At 39.6% G+C, this 26,274-nt stretch overlaps 1 protein-coding gene across 9 annotated transcripts in view; it reads left to right on the forward strand.

The window, feature by feature from the left end:
• The window catches only part of kidins220b (kinase D-interacting substrate 220b), a 294,629-nt gene extending 269,644 nt beyond the window's left edge, over nucleotides 1-24,985 (forward strand). For 6 of the 9 annotated variants that reach the window (XM_078399227.1, XM_078399220.1, XM_078399228.1 and 3 more), the window contains 6 exons: nucleotides 664-720; nucleotides 10,624-10,638; nucleotides 14,350-14,487; nucleotides 14,820-14,918; nucleotides 17,113-17,352; nucleotides 23,048-24,985. In XM_078399227.1, coding sequence (XP_078255353.1) covers nucleotides 664-720; nucleotides 10,624-10,638; nucleotides 14,350-14,487; nucleotides 14,820-14,918; nucleotides 17,113-17,352; nucleotides 23,048-24,418 — 1,920 coding nt within the window. In that variant the 3' untranslated portion in view covers nucleotides 24,419-24,985. The remainder of the gene's footprint in view (nucleotides 1-663; nucleotides 721-10,623; nucleotides 10,639-14,349; nucleotides 14,488-14,819; nucleotides 14,919-17,112; nucleotides 17,353-23,047) is intronic. The other 3 variants (XM_078399223.1, XM_078399226.1, XM_078399225.1) reach the window with 2 other exon arrangements.
• The last annotated feature ends 1,289 nt before the right edge of the window (nucleotides 24,986-26,274 follow it).

Genomic DNA, 26,274 nt, shown 5'->3' on the forward strand with positions numbered 1-26,274 from the left:
GATCATCTCTGACCCCTCTCACCCTGGCCACAAACTCTTCGAAGCATTTCCCTCCGGAAGGCGACTCCGGACTGTCAAAGCAGCCACAGCCAGACATAAAAACAGCTTTTTTCCACGAGGGATAGTTCTACTCAATAACCAAAGTCTGTAGTCTCTTTTTTGCCCTGGTTTATTTTCACCCACATGTTTAGACCATAATGTTGTATCTTTATTGTGTTGATGTGGTTATGCTTTATTCTTAATTGTTAACTGTATGTTTGTGTTGTCATTTGTGAGCAGAGCACCAAGGCACATTCCTTGTATATGCATACTTGGCCAATAAACGTATTCATTCATTCATTCATTCATTCATTCATTCATTCATTCATTCATCACTTTATCACTTCATAGTTTGAGTTGGAACTTGGGCTTTTCCTTCATTTGTGAGGATTATTTTGATACATAATATACCATCTGTGAATTTAAATGTTACAGAATATTTTTTACCATTTCATTTAACATATTGCATAAAAATGCAATTGCAAGGGTGTGTGGAATAGAATTACTCAGTTTTCTGGCCAGGATAGAATTTTGATGAATTATGAGGTGCTGTTAAAGGTGTACATTTATTTTCTCTCAGTGTATTTATATGGTTACCCAAAATTGTGATTTTCTTCTTGTCAGGAGGTGATCGAAGAGGCTGCTGATGAGGGGCTTCCTTCCCCCACTGATACCTCACTGGTAATGAGTAGTCATGTGGTGTGGAGTCGTAGCATATTACTGCTTCTTCCACTGTGATGATATTTAACCAATTAGAAAAAAAGCCATTTTGAACAACATTTTCATTTTGTTTTCGCTGTCTGTGTCTGGTGTGATTTACATGGTTGCAGTGTTGACCATAATGTAGTTAAATAGTCTTTGAACTATTTTTGAATTGCATCAGGTTTGTTCGTAGAACTAGACATTTTTAAAACCAACTTCTGTATGAAAATACTATTATGTCCTAATACTTATTAACTAATTATTACCCAGTATGAATTTAATTTGAACATTCCAGTTCATTAATTGGTACCTGGTATGGATTATAGAATAGAAAATGGCAAAATACAGCATGTTTGCAACATGTTTGAAACAAAAATATTTTGGGTTGATGAACTTTCATCATAACTGGCGAAAGTTCACAGTGAAACAACATTTCATCTGTGGAGAGGAAGTGGGTGAATGGCACAGAGAACAAAAGTCAAGGTCTGTGTTAGGGTGGAGGGCTGGAAATAACAAATGACCTTACCAAAAAATTAAGGCAAACAGAAACCATTGAAGATGTTTTGTATCCAGTACTTTAGTGCACCAAATCTGAATTTGTAGTCAAAAACATTAATGGTCAAATACCTTGCAGGCATAAGTGGTCGAATGAGAACCTTTAAATGGTCTCAGCAAGAAACTAGAGAAGTTTGATGCGCTTAGAAATGTGCAGATAGGCAAACTGACTGGATTGAAGATTTAAGATTACTTGAAACTGTTGCTCTAATAGACAACCTCTTTCAACATCTCTATTTCTTCACTTCTGTTCTCCTCCCCCTCCCGCCAGACACACACACACCCCAACCAAGGATAATGATACTTAGTGTTGAACCTTTTATTTTTATAGTCATAGTGTTGTTTGGCATCGAAATCCATGTTGATCTCTTTGCCCATCTACACTAATCACATTTATCCACGTTTGGACGGTATCCTTGTCTGCCCTGCATCTTTCTAAATACCTCTTGAACGTAGCAATTGTATCTGATTCTATCACCGCTCTGGAAGTGCACTTAAAATATTAACCATTGTGAAAACAAAAAAAAAAACTTTTTAAAACCCCATTACCAATAAGTAACATTTTCAGGGTCAAAGTACAAATGGTTTGTAAACAGGTGAAGTTTTCATAATTTCAGTAATTTTCACATCAGAGAAATCTGTGACTTTGTGCCCTGTGTGGGAGCAGGCCATCACGAGCAGCAAAATCAGTACTTGTACATTTAGAAAACCCAGACATTTTCTCATCTTAATCTCTCAGCTTTTTGACCCAGATATCCTATCAATGGTGATGTGCCCATTCATACCTCTGAACTTTCCTTTTGCGGGTCGGCTGTTGGAACCATGCGCTATACCTTTTTGCATGTTTCCAACAACCGCGCTATACCTACTGTGATGTGGTAATATGTGAGGGGGGGGGGAGGTGATTTCGTAACAACCTCTGCCCATTTAACATGATAGAAAACATGATAGCTACATGAATATATCTGACAATTCATGCTGGTTCATTGATCAGTTGAATATTTCATGGTATTCTAGATATAAATAATTATTTCTCTAACTATCATATATTGTAATTTCCTGACTACAGTTATTAGATGAACATGTATTATAACACTGTGTTCTTTGCCTATTTTCTGGGTTGCGCTCTGCAGTGCTTTAATCTAAAGGAATGGTTTCTGAATTGAGAGACCTTCTGAGTGATCAAAAACATTGTAAATACCTCACTTACCTTCTAACCCCTGGGATGGAAACCATCTACTCACAGCTATTTGAGTCCTTATTTCTTTTTACTTTGCTTATGTTAATAATCAAGAAACCATTTCTGATTTGGTAGTAATATTAAGATGTGGCATATAATAATAATAATAATAATAATAAGCATTTATTTTATATAGCGCTTTACCAGGTGCTCAAAGCGCTTTACAAAAACAGTCATAACATAAAAACAAACAGACAAACTATCCTGACGGAGAAGCGGCGAACAAACAGCGCCAGCGTCCTCTCACGTCAGGGTCCGGCAGTAGACAACAAAAAGCACAGGACCATATTGTTACCAAATTTCCTTTCATAGTATAATTGTTTTAGACTTGAAATGAATATCCCTCACACATTTCTTTTCATACCTCCTGATTTTGCTCTTTATCTGTAACTTTTCGTTCATTTAGAAATTGTGTCTTTATTTAGCCAATGCAACATTGACCATCTTGACCTTTCCACTTCCCAAGACTGCTCTGACCTTAACATTTCTGAACTTGCATCACTACATTCACTAAGAACCAATCGTGATATTGTCATGAAACTCACGTACAACCGTGGTTCTGTTGTGGTCTGGCTAACTGACCTCTATCATGCAGAGGCCAAAATGTCAGCATTCAGACTCCATCCCGTATCTCCTTTTGGATCATGATCCTCCCATTGAAAATGAGGCCAGGGTTACCCTGATATTCATGCATCTCATTTCCTCAGATCTTCCCTCCACAGCTTCCAACCTTGCTGTGTCCCTGCCCCACACAGCCTGCCTCTATCTCCTGCCCACAGTCCACAAGCAGGATTGTCTTGACCGACCCTACTCCTGCACCTATTGTCTATTGTCTATTGACCCATTGCTTCAGCCTGCTGTTGCCCCAGCAAACTTATTTCTTCCTACCTTGATAAATCCTTTCTCCTCTGGCCAGTTGCTTCCTATTTATATCCATGGCACTTCAGATACTTGTAATAGCGCCACCTTTGGTTGGAGGATTGTAAATGATTGAATAAACCACAGTACAGCTGTGCAGTCAGCAGTGAGTTAACTTGTTATTCTGTGTCTGAGCTCAAGATATCACAAATTGGCGATGAGATGGGATTTGTCGATTCCCCAGCTTTACTTGTTTGTGTAGATAAGGAATTCTACAGAGGCACGGAGAAGGTTGTATAACTTTTGGTGTGAAAGAAAGCTGGAAATCGGGTCACAAAGTTGAATTCTGTGAGACTGTTAAAAATAAAAAAATCTAAAATGGCGGTGCCCAGTGGATATATCGGAAGATTGGGTGAGTTCCAGCAAAGCCGGGAAATGTTCAGTGCGTACATCGAACGTTTAGAGATGTTTTTTGCTGCAAATAACACCACTGAAGTAGAAGTTTCTGATGCAGAATCAAGACGGTTGAATGAAGCAACTCAAACTAGGAAAAGAGCAATTTTTCTCACTGAAATGGGTCCCGATGTTTATGATACAGTAAAGAATTTATTGGCTCCAGCCAAACCAAAGGACACGCCTTTGAAGGATATTCTGAAGAAGTTAACAGAACATATGACCCTAAGCCCTTAGAAATAGCTGAAAGCTATCGTTTTGGAACGAGATGCCAACTTCCGGAGGAGGATATTAGTAATTTTATCGTGACACTCAAGAGGTTATCAATTCATTGCAATTTGGGAAATTTCCAAGACCGTTAAAAGACTGTTTCGTGTGAGGACTGAGAAGTGAGCGGATCCAAAGTAAGCTGATGACGGTGAATGACCTGACTTTTGAAACAGCTTGTAAAACTGTTTTGTCAATGGATATGGCAGAAAGGGGTTCTAGAGAAGTCAGGACAACTTCTAGACAACCAGCGGAAGAGTTGAACAAGCTGCAGTCCAGCAAACTAAAGACAGATAAGTCGACAAAGACGTCAGAGAATCGTTATCCATGGAAGGGTAGCAAGACGACGGCAAAGTCATGCTATCGCTGTTTGGGCTCACATCTAGCACAGTCTTGTCCGTTCTTCAAGGCAGAGTGTTACTCGTGTCACAAGATGGGACACCTAGCGAAGGCTTGTCGAACGGCTAAGCAGAAAAAAGGTTCAACAACAAGTAAGCTCCATTCTGTGGATCAACTGCAGGCAGAGGAAGAGCTTCTCGATATATACACCATCTGCAGCAATGAGCTAGTAAACCGGAAGACGAAGAATGTGTCTGTGCAAGTCCAGTTGAATGGAGCTCATGTTAGCATGGAAATCGACACAGGAGCATCTGTGAGCGTGATTCCAGAATTTGTGTATCGGAAGAAGCTGAGTCAAATTCCTTTGGAAGCGAAGCGAATCGAGCTATGTGGTTACTCTGGAGAGAAGATTCCAGTGTTAGGATGCGTATATGTACCAGTTAGGTATAAGTAGCAAAGTTGCCCCTTGTAGTTGTAAAGGGAGATAAACCTGTGTTGCTAGGTCGAAATTGGCTGCAGATCTTGAAGCTCAACTGGAACGAGATATTCCTCGTTCGTGAAGAATTCAAGTGTCCGGAGGACGTAATCAAGCAACATCCGAAGGTGTTTAGCGACCAGGGAGAGCCAATCAAGGGGTACAAGGCGAAGGTACGCGTGAAGCAGGATGTGACACCAGTGCATTGCAAACCACGGGTTGTGCCGTATGCTCCTAAGGACAAGGTTGAGAAAGAACAGAAAAGACTTGAAGCTGAGAACATTATCAGTAAGGCAGAAAGTAGTGAATGGGCAACACACATTGTAGTTGTACCTAAACCTGATGGTAGTGTTAGACTTTGTGGGGATTATAAGGTGACCGTAAACCAGGTACTTGAAGATAGCAGATCAGATACCCTACCAACGGCAGAGGATTTGTTTAGCACCCTCACAGGCGGCCAAGTCTTCACAAAAATGGACTTGACAAATGCCTACTTGCAGTTAGATGTAGATGACGAATCTAAATCCAAGCTAACTATTAACACGCATTTGGGATTGTTTCAGTTCAATAGGCTTCCATTTGGTATATCATCAGCCCCAGGGATTTTTCAATGGGTAATGACACAAATTCTAGAGGGAATTGAAGGTGTGGTGTGTTATTTGGATGACATCCTCATCTCAACCCCTGACAGGCAGACACACGATGAAAGGTTGGAAATGGTACTCAAACGACTTGAAACACACAGTGTAAGTGTGAAGGCACAGAAATGTGAGTTCTTTCAGAACTCGGTAGAGTACATCTATCTCGGTAGAGATAGACAAGGATGGTCTACACCCCACCAAGGGTAAAGTTGATGTAATCAAGAATGCACCCAATCCCAGAAACATATCTGAGATCTGATCCTTTTTAGGATTAGTGCATTATTATGGGAAGTTTGTGCCAAATCTGTCCACCTGTTTACATCCTTTGAATGAGCTTATGAGAAAAGATGTACCATGGAAGTGGACACGTAAATGTGATCAAGCCTTCAAGTCATGTAAAGCTCAGTTGGCAGAGATTTCAATGCTTGTTCATTACGATGTCAATAAGCCAATGGATTTAGCATGTGATGCTTCACCATACGGTGTTGGTGCTGTGATCTCTCATGTGTTAGAAAATGGAGAGGAAAGGCCAATAGCATTTGTGTCTAGAACACTCAATGCCAGTGAGAGAAATTATGCGCAAATAGAGCGAGAGGCTCTTGCATTGATTTTTGCCGTTAGGACATTTCACAAATACTTGTATGGTAGAAGGTTTGTAATCGAGAAAGATCACCAGCCGTTGACAGTGATCCTAAATCCAAAAGCACACATACCAACTCTGGCAGCAGCCAGAATGCAAAGATGGGCATTGATATTGTCTGCATACCAGTATGATATTGTATCGTAAGGCAGCAGAGCACAGCAATGCTGATGCCATGTGTAGATTACCTTTGGAATCGGAGGTTACCCCAAACAGAGAGGACTTGTTTTACTTCTCTCATGTAGATGAGTTACCTATCACATCAGGGGACATTCGGAAGGCTACTAGCACTGACAGATTTAGTGCAGGAATATATTACAAATGGATGGCCAAACAAATTGACGAATTCAGAGGCAGAACTGAAACCATTCTTTGTACGTAGGAACGAACTCTCGTAGACCAAGGTTGTGTCATGTGGGGATCGTGAGTTGTAATACCTGAAAAATATGGAGTAAAATTGCTAGAAGATCTTCATGATCAGCATATATGGGGGGGGGGGGGGGGGGGAAGCAGAGATGCAATGGTAATAGTGATTATCTTTTAAAATACATTTGGACTGGATTTCCCAAGATAAATATGCTATTTAGGTTAGTATATCCAATATGTTTTGATAATTACTGGTATTTTTATAGCCCAGATTGTAAAATTCAACATGGTTTATGTAGTTCAGTTTATTAGAATTTTGACAGCCTGGCTAAAATATCCAAAGTGCTGCACTACCATTTTGGGAACAGCAGACCAAATTACATGCAACATTATTAAGATACGTTATCTTCGGCAAGGCATCGTTATCCAGCAAGGCATTTGACAAGGTTCTGTATTGTAGGCTGCTTTGGAATGTTAGATCGCATGGGATCCCAGGAGAGATAGCTTACTGGATAGAAAATTGGCTTCCTAGAAGGAAGCAGATGGTGATGGTGAAAGGTTTTTCAGACTCAAGGCCTGGGACTAGTGGTGTGTCTCAGGGTTCGGTGCTGGGCCCATTGTTGTTTGTCATCTACATCAATGCTTCGAATGAGAACGTACAAGGCATGGTTAGCAAGTTTGCAGATGACACTAAAGTGGGTGGTATTGTAGATAATGAAGATAGTTGTCAAAAATTGCAGCAGAATCTTGATCATGTGGGATGAGGAATGGTTGATGGAGTTTAATGCAGAGAAGTGTGAGGTATTGCACTTAGGGTAGTCAACCAGGGCAGAACCTACACAGTGATGGCAGGGCTCTGGAGGGTGTTATAGAGCAGAGGGATGTAGGAGTGCAGGTACATAGTTCCTTGAAAAAGGCATTACAGATAGATGGAGTGGTCATGAAGGCTTTCGGCACATTGGTCTTCATCAGTCAGAGTATTGAGTATAGACGTTGGAAGGTCATGTTACTGTTGTACAAGACAATGGTGAGGCCACAATTATAGTATTGTGTTTAGTTTTTGGTCACCGTGTTATAGCAAAGATGTTGTTAAGCTGGAAAGGGTGCAGAGAGGATTTACGATGATGTTGCCAGGACTCAAGGGCCTGAGCTGTTGGAAGAGGTTGAGCAGGGTAGGACCTTATTCCTTGGAGCGCAGGAGGATAAGGGATGATCTATTAGAGGCGTATAACATCATGAGAAGAATACATAGGGTAAACTTTTACGAAGAGTATGGGGATTAAGAACCAAAGGACATAGATTTAAGTGGGGGGGGGGGGGGGGTGGGGAGAAAGATTCAATAAGAACCTGAGGGGAGCAGGCACTATCACAATGTTTAAAAATCATTTGGACAAGTACATAAATAGGATAGTTTTAGAGGATTACTAGCAAAGAGGGCCCGTTGGGCCCATCCCCACACCCCCCATTCTCTCCTCCCCCAGCCCCACTCTTACTCTCCCCACACCCTCCCCTTGGGCCCGTCCTCGTAGGGTTTCCATTGTAACCGGGCCCATTCCCACACCCCCCATTCTCTCCTCCCCCAACCCCAATCTTACTCTCCCCACACCCCCCCTTTCCCCCCTCCCCAGTCCCCATTCTCAGACCCGCCACCATTCTCTCTCCCCCAGACACACTCTTACTCTCCCCCACCCCCCCTTTCCCCACCCGGGTCTCCCGGGTGTGGGAGAGAGGAGAGAAGCAAGGGGAGAGATGAGAGTGGAGCCCATACGCACAGCAGCGCTACGCTAAAAGCCTTCAATAAATCTGTAGGAGGGGGGTTGCGCGAGCTCTTATTTTGACGTCACACGCTGAAGGCAATTGAAAAAACGGCTGAATTTTTTAAATTTTTACTAAAACCTCTGTAACTTAAAAAATACACGACCGAATCAAATAAAAAAATCATTTTCCAGCAGCGTTCAGCGTTGTGATTAAGGCGGTGCAAAAACCGTGACGCTACGGTTCACCGTTTTTGCCGAAATCAGCCGAAATAACTGAGAGAAAAAAAGTCTTGACTTTTAAACCTCTGTAACTTAAAACATAAACGACCGAATTAAATTAAAAAAATCATTTTCGGCAAGCGTCCAGCGGTGTGATTAGGCGGTGCAAACATTGTGGCGCTACGGTTTACCATTTTGCCGTAATCAGCCGAATCAGTGAAATATATATACAAGTGAGGAGATGCCGCGCATGCGTACTGAGCACAGCCGCACCACAGCGCCCCCCTAAAAACCTTCAATAAATCAGGGGGGGCAATGCTTTAAAACCTCTGTAACTTAAAAAATATGCGACCGAATTAAATTAAAAAACCATTTTCCAGCAGCTGTCCGCGTGGTGATTAAGGCAGTGCAAAAATCGTGGCGCTACGGTTCACCGTTTTGCCGAAATCAGCGAAATCACAGATACATACATATACATTTATACACAAGATCTGACTTTTAATAAGATAGATGGACCAATTGCAGGCAGTGGGACTAGTGTAGAGGGGGCATGTTGGTCGGCATACACATGTTGGGCCGAAAGGCCTGTTTCCATGCTGTGTGATGCTATGACTTATCTGAATGAGTAAAAGGACACTAAATCTATAATGCTGAGTCATTCAAAAATAAATCCTTGTGTCCTTTGCTAAATGTTTGCTGGATAATGCATGCAAGAAAAAAATGTGAGTCTTGAGGTAAGATCAAAATAAACCATTATGGTCAATCAGCAATCACAATCCAGTTTCACACCGTTGGACCCAACAGGGTCCCCTGTGTAGTTGTACTTTGGTACAAACCCTGGCTTGTGGTAAGTTTGAATAAGGACGAAAATTCGTTAATCGCAATATTTAAACACCATGTGCTTAAAAATTGTCCATTTAAATATACTGTAAAATTTTGCTATTGTATATACAATTCTGTAGATCATGACCAAAGCTTTAATTTTTATGAAAACCCATTAACTGGCTGAATTATTTTCATTTTTCCTTTTGCTTCTTGACATTTCTCCTTTTATTTAGCATATTACTTTGACCACATGACAGAATATCTCACATACTGACTAAATTTAATACCAATTATACATACTTTGGGGTCCCTTGCCCCCAGTGGAATTCTAATTGCGAAATGCAGAATTGGAAAGAATGGAAAGTCCCTACTTTCCTTTGATGAATTGCATTATTAAAGATCTATCTTGTGCACTATTATACATGACCTCAGACTACATTTAGGTTAATTAACTTTCTTGTTGCCCAAATTATTTTCAGAAAATAATAACCTTTTTATACATTGACAAATCGGCATTTTATAATTTTTTTAATGCCCCTCTGTAAATGTAATAATGTTTTCATATGTTGTAAGTAATAACTTAAGAATGACAGAGATATTGGCATCCAAAAATAAAATACAAGAATTTAATGGCTTGGCTGTCAACAATTATATCCTGTTATTATTACATAGATTCTGCATGAATTAATTTTCAAATCTTCAAATTCAAATTTAGCAAAATAAAATTATTTGTACAAATTTTAAAGGGCTTCTGAATGTATTTTGCTCATTGAGCTACATATATTCCAAACTTGTATTTAATGTAATTAAGTGTTAAAATAACCACTCAAGTAATTCTGTAATATCCCAGGCATTTTTGTTCTTAGTTTATGTTTGCCATTATTCTTTTCTGTACATAAGTAAACTTGGGTGTTAAAGAGTCTTTCTTTTACAAATGGCATGGTATTTTGGAATCCATTGTAAGGTTTTGGAAAAGGGGACATTTCTTAACTGACTAGTTTTTCTTACCTCATTTAAAGAGATGTGCGTTGTGTGCTTTAAAAGTATTAAAATATGGCCCCAAAACATGTTGTTTTTGTGGATTGGCAAGCAGTACACTGCCTGCCATTACGAAATGAGTTGTAAATTAAGTGGAAACTTCCACTTTGACTTAATTATAAAGAAAATAACTGAAAAGCATTCTCGTTTATTTTTTAGTCCTTGTTCTCTGATGTCTTTTTTGACATTTTGTTTTTCTTCCTATGCAGCGTAAATTAAAGCAGGTACAAAAACAACCCTGAGTGCTCCTGGAGTGAAATAATTCATGCAGCAGCTATATGTGATGCTGAATTATTAACAGTTTGTGTTATGCTGCCTTACTAATCCCAAGATTGCTTACAGATCAGATTTACAAACCTTTTGCATGTTACGAGATTTTTTTAAATGTACTTCAACATGTTAGTAATATACAACAGTATTTTAATCAAAAAACTGAACAGAAAACATTTACTGTAAAACATAAAATCTTCATATTACTGAAGTATGCATCTCATATTGTAGTAAACCTTTCAAAAAGAGACACCAATATCAATCTAAGAATGCTCTATTATCTGTTATACAAAGATGACAAAGGGTCATTTGATATTACTTGAAGTGATATTGAAGTGTTTTTTAATATAATTATAACAGCTCAGTCTCGCAAATATAGGCCGTCTTCCATATTTCAAACCATGCTCACGATCAAATTTCTAGTTGGAGCTGATAAGAGAATTTCTTTGGAAGAATCCAGGAAATTAGGAGATTTGATTAGATGCTATTATTTCATGTTGTGGTAGCACAAGCAATATCGATTGCAGAGAGCAAACCACTCATTTCTCGGCTGCATACATGCATGACGAGAAAAATAATTGGGAAAGGGATATTGGTGTGTGTATTGGTCAAGAAAACGTAGCTTACTACCATATATTATGCATATGCTTTGGCATGAGATTGGCTAGTTATTTTTATTTGTTTGGAGCTTGGTGACCATAAAATCCAGTGTTTTCTTTGTGTGTATGCATATTGCAAAATAGACATTTTGCAAATGAACTGTGTAGTGTTCTTTCAAATATTGCTGGACGTCTAAATGGATGATACAGGTAAGTGTAGCAGTGAAATTTAAATAATGGAATTGTGCATTGCGTAATTCTGTTATGCTGAATTTGTATATAGTTTTTTTGTCATTTGTTGAAAAACATTGTTTATAACTATGTTACCTTCCTTCAAACTCTAAAAGCATGGAATTGTGAAACATCACTTTCACAATTACCAAGATACAGTTAATATTATTTTTGCCAATTAAGACAAATGGAGGTGAATTTATTATGGTGAACAAGAAAATGACAGATGAGTTGAACCAGTACTTTGGATCTGTCTTCACTAAGGAAGACACAAACAATCTCCCAGATGTTCTAGTGGCCAGAGATCGTAGGGTGACGGAGGAACTGAAGGAAATTCACATTAGGCAGGAAACGGTGTTGGGTAGACAGATGGGACTGAAGGCTGATAAATCCCCAGGGCCTGGTGGTCTGCATCCCAGGGTACTTAAAGAGGTGGCTCGAGAAATTGTGGACGCATTGGTGATCATTTTCCAATGTTCTATAGATTCAGGATCAGTTCCTGTGGATTGGAGGGTAGCTAATGTTATCCCACTTTTTAAGAAAGTAGGGAGAAAGAAAACAGGAAATTATAGACCAGTTAGTCTGACATCGGTGGTGGGGAAGATGCTGGAGTCAATTATAAAAGAAGAAATTGCGGAGCATTTGGCTAGCAGTAACAGGATCGTTCCGAGTCAGCATGGATTTACGAAGGGGAAATCATGCTTGACTAATCTTCTGGAATTTTTTGAGGATGTAACTAGGAAAATTGACTGGGGAGAGCTGGTGGATGTAGTGTACCTTGACTTTCAGAAAGCCTTCGACAAGGTCCCACATAGGAGATTAGTGGGCAAAATGAGAGCACATGGTATTGGGGGTAGGGTACTGACATGGATAGAAAATTGGTTGGCAGACAGGAAACAAAGAGTAGGGATTAATGGGTCCCTTTCAGATTGACAGGCAGTGACTAGTGGGGTACCGCAAGGCCCGGTGCTAGGACCGAAGCTATTTACAATATACATGAATGACTTAGATGAAGGGATTAAACGTAACGTTAGCAAATTTGCAGATGACACAAAGCTGGGTGGCAGTGTGAACTGTGAGGAAGATGCTATGAGGTTGCAGGGTGACTTGGACAGGTTGTGTGAGTGGACAGATGCATGGCAGATGCAGTTTAATGTGGATAAATGTGAGGTTATCCACTTTGGTGGTAAGAACAGGAAGGCAGATTATTATATGAATGGTGTAAAGTTAGAAAAAGGTGAAGTACAACGAGATCTGGGTGTCCTTGTTCATCAGTCACTTAAAGGAAGCATGCAGGTACAGCAGGCAGTGAAGAAAGCCAATGGAATGTTGGCCTTCATAACAAGAGGAGTTGAGTATAGGAGCAAAGAGGTCCTTCTGCAGTTGTACAGGGCCCTAGTGAGACCGCACCTGGAGTATTATGTGCAGTTTTGGTCTTCAAACTTGAGGAAGGACATTCTTGCTATTGAGGGAGTGCAGCGTAGGTTCACAAGGTTAATTCCCAGAATGGCGAGACTGGAGCAACTGGGCTTGTATACTCTGGAATTTAGAAGGATGATAGGGGATCTTATTGAAACATATAAGATTATGAAGGGATTGGACACACTAGAGACAGGAAATATGTTCCCATGTTGGGGGAGTCCCGAACCAAGAGCCACAGTTTAAGAATAAGGGATAGACCATTTAGAACGGAGATGAGGAAAAACTTTTTCACTCAGGGAGTTGTGAAGCTGTGGAATTCTCTGCCTCAGAAGGCAGTGGAGGCCAATTCTCTGGATGCTTTCAGAGAGGGTTAGATAGAGCTCTTAATGATAGTGGAGTCAAGGGATATGGGGAGAAGGCAGGAACGGGGTACTGATTGTGCATGATCAGGCATGATCACAGTGAATGGCGGTGCTGGCTCCAAGGGCCTACTCCTGCACCTATTGTCTATTGAGGTCAAATTGAATACTTTTCCATCGTTCAGCATCTAATATCTGTTTTGAGGAATCACAGGTCATTTGGACAATGATCCAAAAGCAAAATATATCAGATGTTTGAAAGCTGAAATGAAGTGGTAACATCTAGAAATACTCAGCAGGACTGTAAATTTCATTGCACATTTTATTCTGATTTCAGAAGAGTGAATTATACTGCAGAAGTGCAAATTTTCCCAATATCTGATTCATGCTGTCTATTACATGTCTGAATAAGGTTACATCAACAAATTATTTATGCATTTAGCATTGGGACTCTTTTGTGACTGTTAAAATTGAAAGAACTGTTAGATCCCAACAAAGAAAACTTTCTGCACACCCGACTGTTGAATCCATAATCTAGATTTAAAATTTGGGGACATTAAGGTTTCAAACATTAATTTTAATATTCTTATTTTACTGTCGCTCAAGCAGCTCATTAATTTAGACAAATGAAAACTGCTTTTTATTCATTTTAGTTTTGGGTTAATTGAGTATTATTTTGTAATGAAAGGGTTTAATTAAAATCATTTAGCTAAGAAATTTGAATTAAGCAGTGATTGCAATTCAACATTTTCTTTTAATTATTCTAAATTATCTATTGAGCTGTTTCACTATTTTAGAATGTGACAGCATACAATGTTGAACCTCGGAGCATGTTTCATCATCTGAGCCATTGTGAAGACTTCACCTCCTGATTTGATTTTCATGTCAGTTTTCCTCCCAAATGCAAATGCATAATAAAGTTAAGATAGTGTAACCTTAGGAATAATTACATGTACATTAATGGATTCCTGTTTTATTTCTTCCAAATAATCAGATATTTTGACATGGTTATCTGCGATTAAATCACATATTTTAATGTTTTCTTGTCCAATAGGTGGCCAGTTCTATTGCAGCAGCCTGTACCACAACCCCACTCAGTTCAATGAATGTGGATGCTATTTGTGAAAGACTTCGACAATTGGAAGGAATTGACCACACAATGATGCTTCAGTACATTTGCACTATCAAAAAGGTAGGAGTTACATAATGTCCAATGACTTTAAAGTTACCTTCCAGTGTAGTGACTCTCTTGCTTGTCAGAGATTAGTGTTTGAGCACGAGATCACAGATAGTCGCACTCAATGGAGTCTGTTAAACAAAGGTTTTCATACTATTGTGTTCAGTTTAATAGACATTTGGATGTTTTAGTGATAAGTAAATGCTCATCATTCACAAATTAACTGAATTTAGTTGGGCGAGACCCTCCAGGATCCTTTGATTTTCCTTGATTTCTTTTTAAATGAAAAGTATTTTTTTGTGGATATTTACGTATTTTCAATTGCAATGTGCTTTTTCTTTGTTCAGGCAAACATTAATGGAAGAGTATTAGTTCAGTGCAATCTAGATGAACTAAAGAAAGAACTAAGCATGAATTTTGGTGACTGGCAACTTTTTAGAAATATGGTAAGATGATTATTTTCAATGTTGACAACTATTTGAAACTGATTACATTATAGTCCCATATTTAACCCTATTAATTCATGTGCAAATTTTAATAACTTAATTTAGGTTAATAATTTTGTGTAAAAGCACATTCACACCTGGTGTCGTCACAGGTTCTGTTAGACTAATTTGGTTGGGTTTTTTTGAGGAGGTGACTAAGTGTGTCAGTAAGAACAGCGTGATTGATGTAGTCTCTGTGGACCTCAATCAACCGTTTGACAAGGTCCCTTGGGGAAAACTGTTCCAAAAGATGAGGCCTTGGGATCCAGGGAAATTTGACAAAATGGATCCAAAGTTGGACTTGGAGGCACAAGAGAGTCAGGGAGTCGAAGTTAGTGGAATGGCTATTACTAGGGAGAAGGTGCTTGGGAGGCTGAAAGGACAGGGTGGATAGGTCACCTGGACTGGATCGACTGCACGCTAACATTCTCAAAGGGGTGGCTGTCCAGATTGTGGAGGCATTAATAGTGATATTTCAAGAATCATTGGAGACAGGAGTGGTTCCAGACGATTGAAAAATTGCCAATATTACCCCACTGTACAAGAAGGGAGCAAAGCAGAATAGTAGAAACTATAGGCCAGTTAGTCTGACTTCAGTGGTTGGTAAGATTTTAGAGTCCGTTGTAAAGAACGAGGTTACGGAGAACTTAGACGTTCATGATAACATAGGCCAAAGTCAGCATGGTTTTGTGAAGAGGAGATCTTGCCTGACGAATCTGCTGGAATTCTTTGATTAAGTAAATAGCAGTACAAAGGAGAGAGTGGATGTTGTTTACCTAGATTTTCAGAAAGCCTTTGATAAAGTGTCACATGTGAGGCTGCTAAGGAAGATGAGAGCCCATGGTATCAAAGGGCATATACTAGCATGGATAGCAAGTTGGCTGGATGGCAGAAGGCAAAAGTGGCAATAAAGGGGGCCTTTTCTGGTTGGCTGCCAGTGACTAGCGGAGTTCCACAGGGGTCGGTGCTGGGCCCGCTAATCTTCACGTTGTACATTAATGATTTGGATGAGGGGATTGAAGGCTTTGTGGCCAAGTTTGCAAATTATACAAAAATAGGTGGAGGGGCAGGTAGTATAAAGAAAGCAATGACTCTGCAGAAGGACTTGGACAGATTGGGAGAGTGGGCAGAGAAGTGGCAGATGGAATATAGTGTAGCAAAGTGTGGAATCGTGCATTTTGATAGTAGGAATAAAGGTGTAGATGATTTTCTAAATGTGGAGAGAATCCAGAAATCGGAGGTGCAAAGAGACTTGGGAGTGCTGGTGCAGGATTCCCAAAAAGTTAATTTGCAAGTCGAATCAGTAGTAAGGAAGGCAAACTCAATGGTGACATTTATTTCAAGAGGGCTAGAATACAAAAACAGGGATGTTATGTTAAGGCTCTATAAGGCACTGGTTAGGCCACATTTGGAGTATTGTGAGCAGTTTTGGGCCCCATATCTGAGGAAGGGTGAGCTGGCTCTGGAGAGGGTCCAGAGGAGATTTACAAGAATGATCCCAGGAATAAGTGGGTTAACATATGATGAGCATTTGACGGCACTGGGCCTATACTCGCTGGAGTTTAGAAGGATGAGGGGGGACCTCATTGAAACTTACCGAATTGTGAAAGGCTTGAATAGAGTGGATGTGGAGAGGACGTTTCCACTAATGGAAGAGTCTAGGACTAGAGGTCATACCATCAGGATTAAAGGACGTTCCTTTAGGAAGGAGATGAAGAGGAATTTCTTTAGTCAGAGGGTGGCGAATCTGTGGAATTCTTTGCCACAGAAGGCTGTGGAGGCTGTCAATGGATATTTTTAAGGCAGAGATAGATTAATTCTTGATTAGTACGCGTATCAAGGGTTATGGGGAGAAGGCAGAAGAATGGGGTTAGGAGGAAGAGATAGATCAGCCATGATTGAATGGCGGAATAGACTTGATGGGCTGAGTGGCCTAAATCTGCTACTATCTCTTATGACCTTATGAAAAGATGTGACAGTCCATCTATATTGACAAAAACATGTTTTCGTTCATGCCTTTTTTGTCTCATGCAATAAAGTGAAATTGCTTCACTAAGCCAAAATGCCACTACAGCAGATTTTGCTAGTAATTGAATATATTGCATCTCATTAAGAAAATAATAAATCGGAATCCATTTGTTTGATCTTTTTCAAGGTGTTTGAGATGCGGCATTTGGATACACAGGTACTTCAAGAGGAAATACGAGCTGCCGATGAAAATGTTCCAGCACAAGCCGATCGCACTAGCCTTCATGCAACTAACAGCGATTATGCAGGAAACCCTGAAGTTCAAGGAAATTGCCCACAGGAAACTTTCAGCTTAAGTTTCAGCTTTGAAGAGCTGACAGGCGTTGATGTTGAAGAACCAGTAAGACACTCCAATTCTGGATGGCAGGTTGGTAATCAGCTGCACCCAAGATCTTCTTCCTAAAGGCAAATAACATAAGAAATAAGATATGGAATCAGTAGTTGGCCATTGAGCCCTTTGTGTCGATGTCACTACAGGTCCACTACCGATTTTCCAGCAACTCGTGATCTGGCACCTCCTTTAATCCAGACAAATTCATGAGAGTGCACTTGATATCCCCCCGGAAGTCCCACTGAAAATGTAGTGCCTAGACTGGGTGAGGTAGCCGATCTCCACCTACTTGTTTTATTTAAGTTTCCAGCAGTCCATGGTGCTTTAGAGACACGGGAGGGGTATAATTAATGGGTCAGACGTGTATTGTATCATTATTACGTGACCTCAGTTGTTCCAGGAAAACAGATAATATGGCAAGGCTTTGGTACCAAGAGTGCCAGAAAATCTGTGATGGACCTGTACTTGATAAGATTATAGCTGATCATGTGCCTTGGCTCCTTGATTCTTTCAACGTTCAAAAACGTATCAATATCCATTCTGAATATACTCAACAACTGAGCCTCAATTCCCCTTGATTAGAGAACTCCAAAGATTCACCATCCAGAGTGACGGATTTTCTCATCCCAGCATTCCAGTTTTGAATGACCAATTGCTAATTCTGAGACTTAACACCTGGTTCTTGACACCCAACCAGGGAAAACATCATCCCAACATCTACACTATTAAGAGCCACGCAATGTTTTTCACCTCTCTATCTTGTAAATTACAGAGAGTACAGACCCACTCTGCTATACTTATCAAAGGATAATCTTTCCATCCCAGAAATTAATCTGCTGCACCTTTGTGGCGCTCCCGTAACCTTCCTTGGGTATAGAGATCAGACTTGCAGTCAATACTTGAACAGAACTTTACCATGACTCTATAATTACAGTGAAACATGTTTACTTTTGTACTCAAATGCAAACAAATTGTTTGTCTTTCCATTTGCCTTGATTCATGTACAAGGAAATCCGTGTCACTCTTAACAGCCACACCGTTCATTTAAAAAAGTGCAGTGCCTTTCTATTTTGCCTACCAAAGTAAATGATCTCAAATTTTCAACATTATGCCTTTGCCCTTTCACTGAGTGCATCCATATTCTCCCGAAGCCTCTCTGCATCCTTGTTCAAGCTGTGCATACTTAGATAAACCTGAAGCATAAACCAGTTAAAGTGACACGGCAAAACTGAGTGGTAGGTAGAGTTTTACATGTAGAAGTATGAAGTAATTTACATTGGTTTAATAAAATACAATTAGAATGATTCTTTCATGGCAAAAACTGGGAAGGGTGTTTACATTTAGTAAAGCTTGAGCACAGCTATAAAGATATAAAAACACAGATCTGGGCGGCACAGTGGCACAGCAGTAGGGTTGCTGCCTTACAGCGTTTGATCCTGGCTACGGGTGCTGTCTACAGATTCTGTACATTCTCCCTGTGATCGGTAGGTTTTCTCAGAGTGATCTGGTTTCCTTCCACATTCCAAAGAAGTGCAGGTTGTAGGTTAATTAAATTCTGTAAATTGTCCCTAGTGTGTAGGATAGAACTAGTGTATGAGTGATTGTTGGTCAGTGCAAGCTCGGTGGGCCAAAGGACCTGCTTCCAGGCTATATCTCTAAAACTAAGTAGTAAACAACCAAGCAAGTGGACTTAAATTAGAAAAGGTAAGGTATAATGGTTCAATGTACAGAAAATGATTTTTTTTAAACTCCAGAAAACTAACTTGTATTTCTCTCCTTCCCATTTCTGACAATACAAAACGTTAAATATTTCTCATTCTGCAGACCTTACAAACTTAGCGAGTGTTTCCAGCATATTTTGCTTTTGACTGCAAAGAGTGGGGATAAATGGGTCCCTTTCGGAATGGCAGGCAGTGACCAGTGGGGTACCGCAAGGTTCGGTGCTGGGACCCCAGCTATTTACGATATACATTAATGACTTAGATGAAGGGATTAAAAGTACCATTAGCAAATTTGCAGATGATACTAAGCTGGGGGGTAGTGTGAATTGTGAGGCAGATGCAATAAGGCTGCAGGGTGACTTGGACAGGTTGTGTGAGTGGGCGGATACATGGCAGATGCAGTTTAATGTAGATAAGTGTGAGGTTATTCACTTTGGAAGTAAGAATAGAAAGGCAAATTATTATCTGAATGGTGTCAAGTTAGGAAGAGGGGATGTTCAACGAGATCTGGGTGTCCTAGTGCATCAGTCACTGAAAGGAAGCATGCAGATACAGCAGGCAGTGAAGAAAGCAAATGGAATGTTGGCCTTCGTAACAAGAGGAGTTGAGTATAGGAGCAAAGAGGTCCTTCTACAGTTGTACCGGGCCCTGGTGAGACCGCACCTGGAGTACTGTGTGCAGTTTTGGTCTCCAAATTTGAGGATGGATATTCTTGCTATTGAGGGCGTGCAGCGTAGGTTCACTAGGTTAATTCCCGGAATGGCGGGACTGTCTATGTTGAAAGGCTGGAGCAATTAGGCTTGTATACACTGGAATTTAGAAGGATGAGGGGGGATCTTATTGAAACATATAAGATAATTAGGGGATTGGACACATTAGAGGCAGGAAACATGTTCCCAATGTTGGGGGAGTCCAGAACAAGGGGCCACAGTTTAAGAATAAGGGGTAGGCCATTTAGAACGGAGATGAGGAAGAATTTTTTCAGTCAGAGAGTGGTGAAGGTGTGGAATTCTCTGCCTCAGAAGGTAGTGGAGGCCAGTTCGTTGGATGCTTTCAAGAGAGTGCTGGATAGAGCTCTTAAGGATAGCGGAGTGAGGGGGTATGGGGAGAAAGCAGGAACGGGGTACTGATTGAGAGTGATCAGCCATGATCGCATTGAATGGCGGTGCTGGCTCGAAGGGCTGAATGGCCTACTCCTGCACCTATTGTCCATTGTCTATTGTCTATTGACTTGGTGTACACAGCCCAATTCAACTTTAGACGGACTGCTGCATTCAGTTTTTGAGCGTGTTGAGAATATGATTGATCTGGAATCTGGTGTAATTTCATTAGACTGTTAAATCCTGAGGAGTGATTACATAAACTTGAGCTAGATTCCCTGGTAATGGTTGATGGATGGTCATCCCTAGCTAATTAAATGATTCGATAGAGTAGATACTGAGAAGGTATTTCCTGGGTATGGGTAACATAAATTTAGATTAGGAGGCAAAATTAGAATTGGGCAAATCAGGAATAAAAGAGGAAAGCACGTTTTTCACATGAGTGATTTAGATTTCTATTTCCCAAAAGGCAGCAGTTGTTCAGGCAGTTGGAACTTTTGAGACCAAGGCAGGAAGATTTTGTTAGTTGTGCTATCAGAGAATGTGGTGAAAGTGGGTGCTTGGAATTAAGACATTGAGAATGCTGTTTTGGTTCTTCTATTTCTAAAACTGCTGCCAGAAAGATAATAGATAATTATTGATTAGATAAAAAGGATTAACATTCATCCAGAAAATATCAACAGCTTCTGTCAAAGCACTTAACATTCATTTTAAATTAATTACTGGAGTCACCATAATGAATAATTTACTATTTTGAATGAACTTAAAATGTGTTATATATTCATGCTAATTTTAACGTATGTGCTAGTTCTAGCTGAAAGCTTTCATGTCAGCACATACAAAGTATATGATTGTAACATAAAGCAGATATTTTCAATTTACTTTCATGCAAAAGTATATTGGACTCTACATTCTATATTACATTTTAACTGTTAAAGATGTTGATAAATACCCATTTGAAACTGTCAATTTCTAAAAATCGGAATCTGTTATATTTAAATGAATAGCTTGATGTATTCAAGCGAGAGTTAGATATAGCTCTTTGGGCTAACGGAATCAAGGGATAAGGAGAAAAAGCAGGAACGGGGTATTGATTCTGGATAATCAGCATGATCATATTGAATGGTGGTGCTGGCTCGAAGGGCCAAATGCCCTACTCTTGCTCCTATGTTCTATGGCTTAGGTTTATGGTATAGTTAATGAATTAATTAAAATAGTTGAAAACATTAGCGACACAGTGGTGCTGGTTTCTGACACGCTCGGTGACAGACGCACCACACACCTCTTTCCTCCATACAGCTAGCAAGCTACTCTTTTGTCTCTACATTTGCGTTTTCCATCAACGTCTTCAGCATCGTCTTGTTTGGTCGTCCCGGGTTCCGTCTTCCATGGGTAGAAATTTTCAGGTGTAATTTATAAACAATTTGTTTTTGTGTGTTTGAGTCTACGTGCCTGTAATGCTGCTGTTGTCTGACATTGGTCGTTGGAAAAATGCTAGAATTCATCATTAAAAAATAGTGAGCAGGGCATGTAGGAAATAATATAGGATTGACCAGAGTCAATGCGGATTTATGGAAGGAAAATCGTATTTGATTATTTTTTTTAAATTTGAGATTGTAATCAGTAGAATTGGCATCATGGAACCCATGGACATGGTACATTTGGACTTCTTGAAGACCTTTGATAAAGTGCTGCTTAGGTTACTAAACAAAATGAGGACACATGGTGATTATCTGGTAATAAATTGAGGATTGATTATAAGGCAAACAAAATAGAGATTACTAGATCATTTTTAGGTTGGGAGGCTGTGACTGGTGGGGTACTATTGGGATTGGAGTTAAGGCCCCATCTTTTCACAGTCTCTATCAATGATTTGGACAAAGGCATAAGGTGCATTAGTAGCCAAACTAAGCTTAGTGTTAGCGAGGTTTCTAGGTGGTCGCAAAGTCATCTAATAGGCTAAGTAGGAACATATGACAAATGAGTTTGTGGCAAATAGAATATATTGTGGAAGGTATGAGGTTATTTACTTACGTGGAAAAAACTGAAAAGTAGAGTGCTTTGTATAAGATGAATAATGAAACAATGTTGGTGTTCAGAGGCCCTTGATGTCCTTGCACCCATAATCATTACATGTACCTGTGGGTATTGAAAGCAATAATGGTGGGAAATGATACGTTGGCATTTAATGCAGCAAAACTGAGTACAAAAGTAAAGAAGTCTTATGGCATTAAATAGGACCTGGTGAAATTGCAAGAATATTGTGCACTGATCAGGTCTTCCTAATTAAGTAAGGATATACTTGCAACACATGGAGTATAGTGAAGGGATGTTAGATTAATTGTTGGGACGGGTATAATCCAGCAACAAGTCATTAAACAGCTTTTAGAGTTAAAAAGAATGGGAATGATATAATTGAAGCATCCACCCCAAGTTGGGGTTTCCTGGAAATGAGGATCATAGCCTCAAAATAAAGAGTCTGAGATAAGGAAAAACTTTTTCACTTGGAGGATAGTAATCTTTGGAATTCCCTGCCCAAGAAAGTTGTGGAGGGTGAGTCGCTGACTATGTACAAGGCAAAGACCAATGGATTTTTGGATATATGGGGATTTTAGGGGTACAGCATTAGTATGGAGACTGGAACTAAAGTGTATAAACAGGTTAAAATGTGAGCTGGTGGAAATTTATATTTGGTTGCGTCTACAAAACACAGATTTTAATAGCACCTGTCTGGTTTCTCTGCATTTGAAATTCATTTGTATATTGCATGTTTGTAATTCACGGGATGAATTTCTAGTGTTCGGCATTTGCTTGCATACAATGTAAGAATAAACATTGATTTTCAATTGATATGATTATTACTACATTTAATGAAAATTCGTAATGAGCTTTTCTTTTTCTTTACGACAGCCTCAGAGAACACCAAGTCTTTCCAGCATCAACTCTCTGGAATCTTCGAATGGTCTTACCAGGCTCACTGATAAGCAGCAGGCTGAGTACAGAGATGCCTATACAGAATATATTGCCCAGATGGCACAGTTAGATGGTCCATCCAGCTCCACAGCTGCCATCACTGATGAATCTAATCTCTCTATGTCCCACGTCGCTGGTCAGTTTTTTATGGGGAAAGGCGCAACTTCCTTTCAAACAAGTTCCGAACAAGATGCAGAGCAGAAACAACACGATGACAAAAAATCCTTTGCAGGTAAAAGGGAGACCATTGCGCGTGGAGGTAAGTCTTCTGTAAATGATTGTAGTGATTCTATACCATCCACTGTTTCTACGGCAGATGCATCATTATTGGATCCTATCACCGAAGAAGATGAAAAGCCAGATCCTTCAACAATTAAGCTGCTCTCTAGAAAGGAATCTTCAGATAGAGTGAATATCTTCCAAGGAACAGATTTAACAATGAAGGGCTTACATTATAAGAAATTACTCAGTGAAGAAGATGAATCCGGCCAAGAAGAAGCAGATTATACTCCACTGCTTAAAGACGGAACAGTAAAAGAGAAAAGTGAAAAACAGACGAATTCCACTGATCATGAAAATGCTGCTGCCAAATCCCTGATCAAATCAAAGGAATATCTTTCTGATGCTATGCTTGACAAAAAGGATTCATCAGACTCTGGGGTTAGATCCAATGAGAGCACACCAAATCATTCACTCCGAGATGAAATGGAAGACAGCCAGCTGGAGAAAACAAATTTGATTGAATTGGAGGATGATCCATCCAAAGATAAGAGAGGTATTCCTAACAGTCTCAGTGGTCTACAAGACCCAAGTATTGCTCGAATGTCCATTTGTTCTGAGGATAAGAAGAGCCCTACTGGTTCAACCTCTGAATGCAGTCTGATAGCCAGTAGTCCTGAGGAAAACTGGGCTGTATCTCAAAAAGCATTTAATGTAACCAACATGAATAGAACCGCAAGTACAGAGACCCTTAATAACAACAGCAATACTTCCAGGCTGCAGAATGCAGATGAAGACGAGACAAAAGAATTTTTGGAAACAGCCGGTGACCCTGAGCACTTGGGAAAAAATGCATCTCGAGTTGTCCATCCCACACCAGGTTCAGCATTGAGCAAAGTACCAGTCCAGAATGACATGTATGCAGCCTCATTCAAGAATGACAACCTACGAGGTCTAGGTGTAAAACGGTGCCTCGCTTCCAAAGTTCCTTCAAATTTTATTAAGCACACAAAGAGCTCCACCTCATCTGAGCGGCGTGTAGTTAGTCCCAGTGATTCCTATGGAGAAGAACGGGAGAGCATCCTGTAAAAGAAACAAGATGATCTGTCAAAAACACAAGTTTGATATAGAAATGTATTTGTTGCATCGTTAGGCATTCCACAAATTATCCAGTTTGTTTTCTTAGAGCATACCTCAAATCAAGTATTAGATCAAGAAAGTGTTATGTGTAGTGGTAATGTATTACAGTGGTATTGTTTACTGTTTGTGCATAAAATATTGTGATTCTGAACTAAATTGATACTTTGTAATTGTAAGGCTGGTATTTCTCAATGTCAGTTCTGAGTGTAAATGTGGTCAGTATTTATTGGCATGTGTATTTTTCAAATGTAAAGGAAAATTAGCTTTATGGTTATACCTTGTGTTTGTGTTGCTTGTATAAAACATCTTGATTGTAGATGTATTGCACAGTTGAGCAGTGTCTGTGATTTGTGTTTTTGACAGTCAAAGTTGTTAAATAAATATTGTATTTTCAATATAGTGAGAACTGTTTAATATTGCATTATTTAGTGTCAAAGTTTCCTACTGTACTGATTTGTATTTATGTGATCTCATAAAAAGTGTTGTCTTTTGTGTATATGGTGAAATAAATAGTTACGGTGATAATATTTTTGTCATGTTTATTCTGGCTCTCCAGTAAATTAACTATAAATTTACCAATATAGAGTCATAGAAAGATTTTAATACAACCAAGGGACTTGCTGGGCCAATTTGGATAACAGTAAAGTAGATTATAAGTCAGACTGGTACGAATAACAGACTTCCCTGAAGATCACTGGTGCATCAGATGGATTTTTGCCAAAATCTATGGTGGTTTCATAATACCATTACTGAGACTAGTTTATATTCTACAGCTGCCATTGCAGGATTTAAACTCTTATTAAACAGTTAGTCTGTTAATTCATCACTGTACCCTTAATGTACACTGGAAGGATTGATTGTTCATTAGGAACTAGAAGCCAACAACCTTTTAATAGATATAATCTGTACACAATGACGATCATTAACACTTTTACTCTGAGGCAACCAGGTACAAATGCATATTTCTGCAATAGGTTGTATTGTAAAACATCACAATAGTTGCAGTTGTATAACACTACCTTAAATGCACAAAAGTCACAGATGAGATTCCGTGGGCTAAAACATTATTGGTGTTTTACATTGATTAGTATGAACATTTGCATCTTAAATTCATCTAGTAGTGACGTATTTACTTCTTGAAACCCCTGGTCCTAAAACATTGGAAATTGATTTTATTCCTGAATTTAAAATGCACTGTTCAGCTTTGAAAATATTCCTTCTGCTATTGTGACTTTTTCTAACTGTACACAACCCTGTTTCTGCAGGTTTTTAGAAAACTAAATATTATTTTTAAATCGTCACACCTATTCTAAGTGCATTTTCCTGTTTAGTCCAACTCATTAGTTAGCCATAAAATTATCTCTTTTTGGATTAATTAAAGATAATTTAGTTTAGGAAACAGGACCGTCGGCTCACCAAGTCCACACCGACCAGTGATCGCCGCACATTAACACTATCCTACACACGATAACTTTTTTTTTTTATACCAAGCCAATTAACCTACAAACCTGCACTTTTTTGGAGAGTGAGAGAAAACCAAAGATATCGAAGAAAACCCACATGGTCATGGGGAGAACGTACAGACTTCATACAGACAGCACCCGTAGTCAGAATCGAACCCAGGTCTCTGGCGCTGTGAGTGCTGTAAGGCAGCAACTCTACCGCTGCGCCACCGTGCCAGTACGCCCTGCCACCTTTAGCAAGGGTGTTTCAAAGTTCAGGTGTGCCTTGTGCATGTTTTTTCCAGAAAATTAATTTTTGGAACTAATGCACAAAGTTCTAATTTCCATCATCTGCTCCTAGAA

This window comes from Rhinoraja longicauda, chromosome 5 (genome assembly GCF_053455715.1).
Source record: "Rhinoraja longicauda isolate Sanriku21f chromosome 5, sRhiLon1.1, whole genome shotgun sequence".
Lineage (NCBI taxonomy): Eukaryota > Metazoa > Chordata > Chondrichthyes > Rajiformes > Arhynchobatidae > Rhinoraja > Rhinoraja longicauda.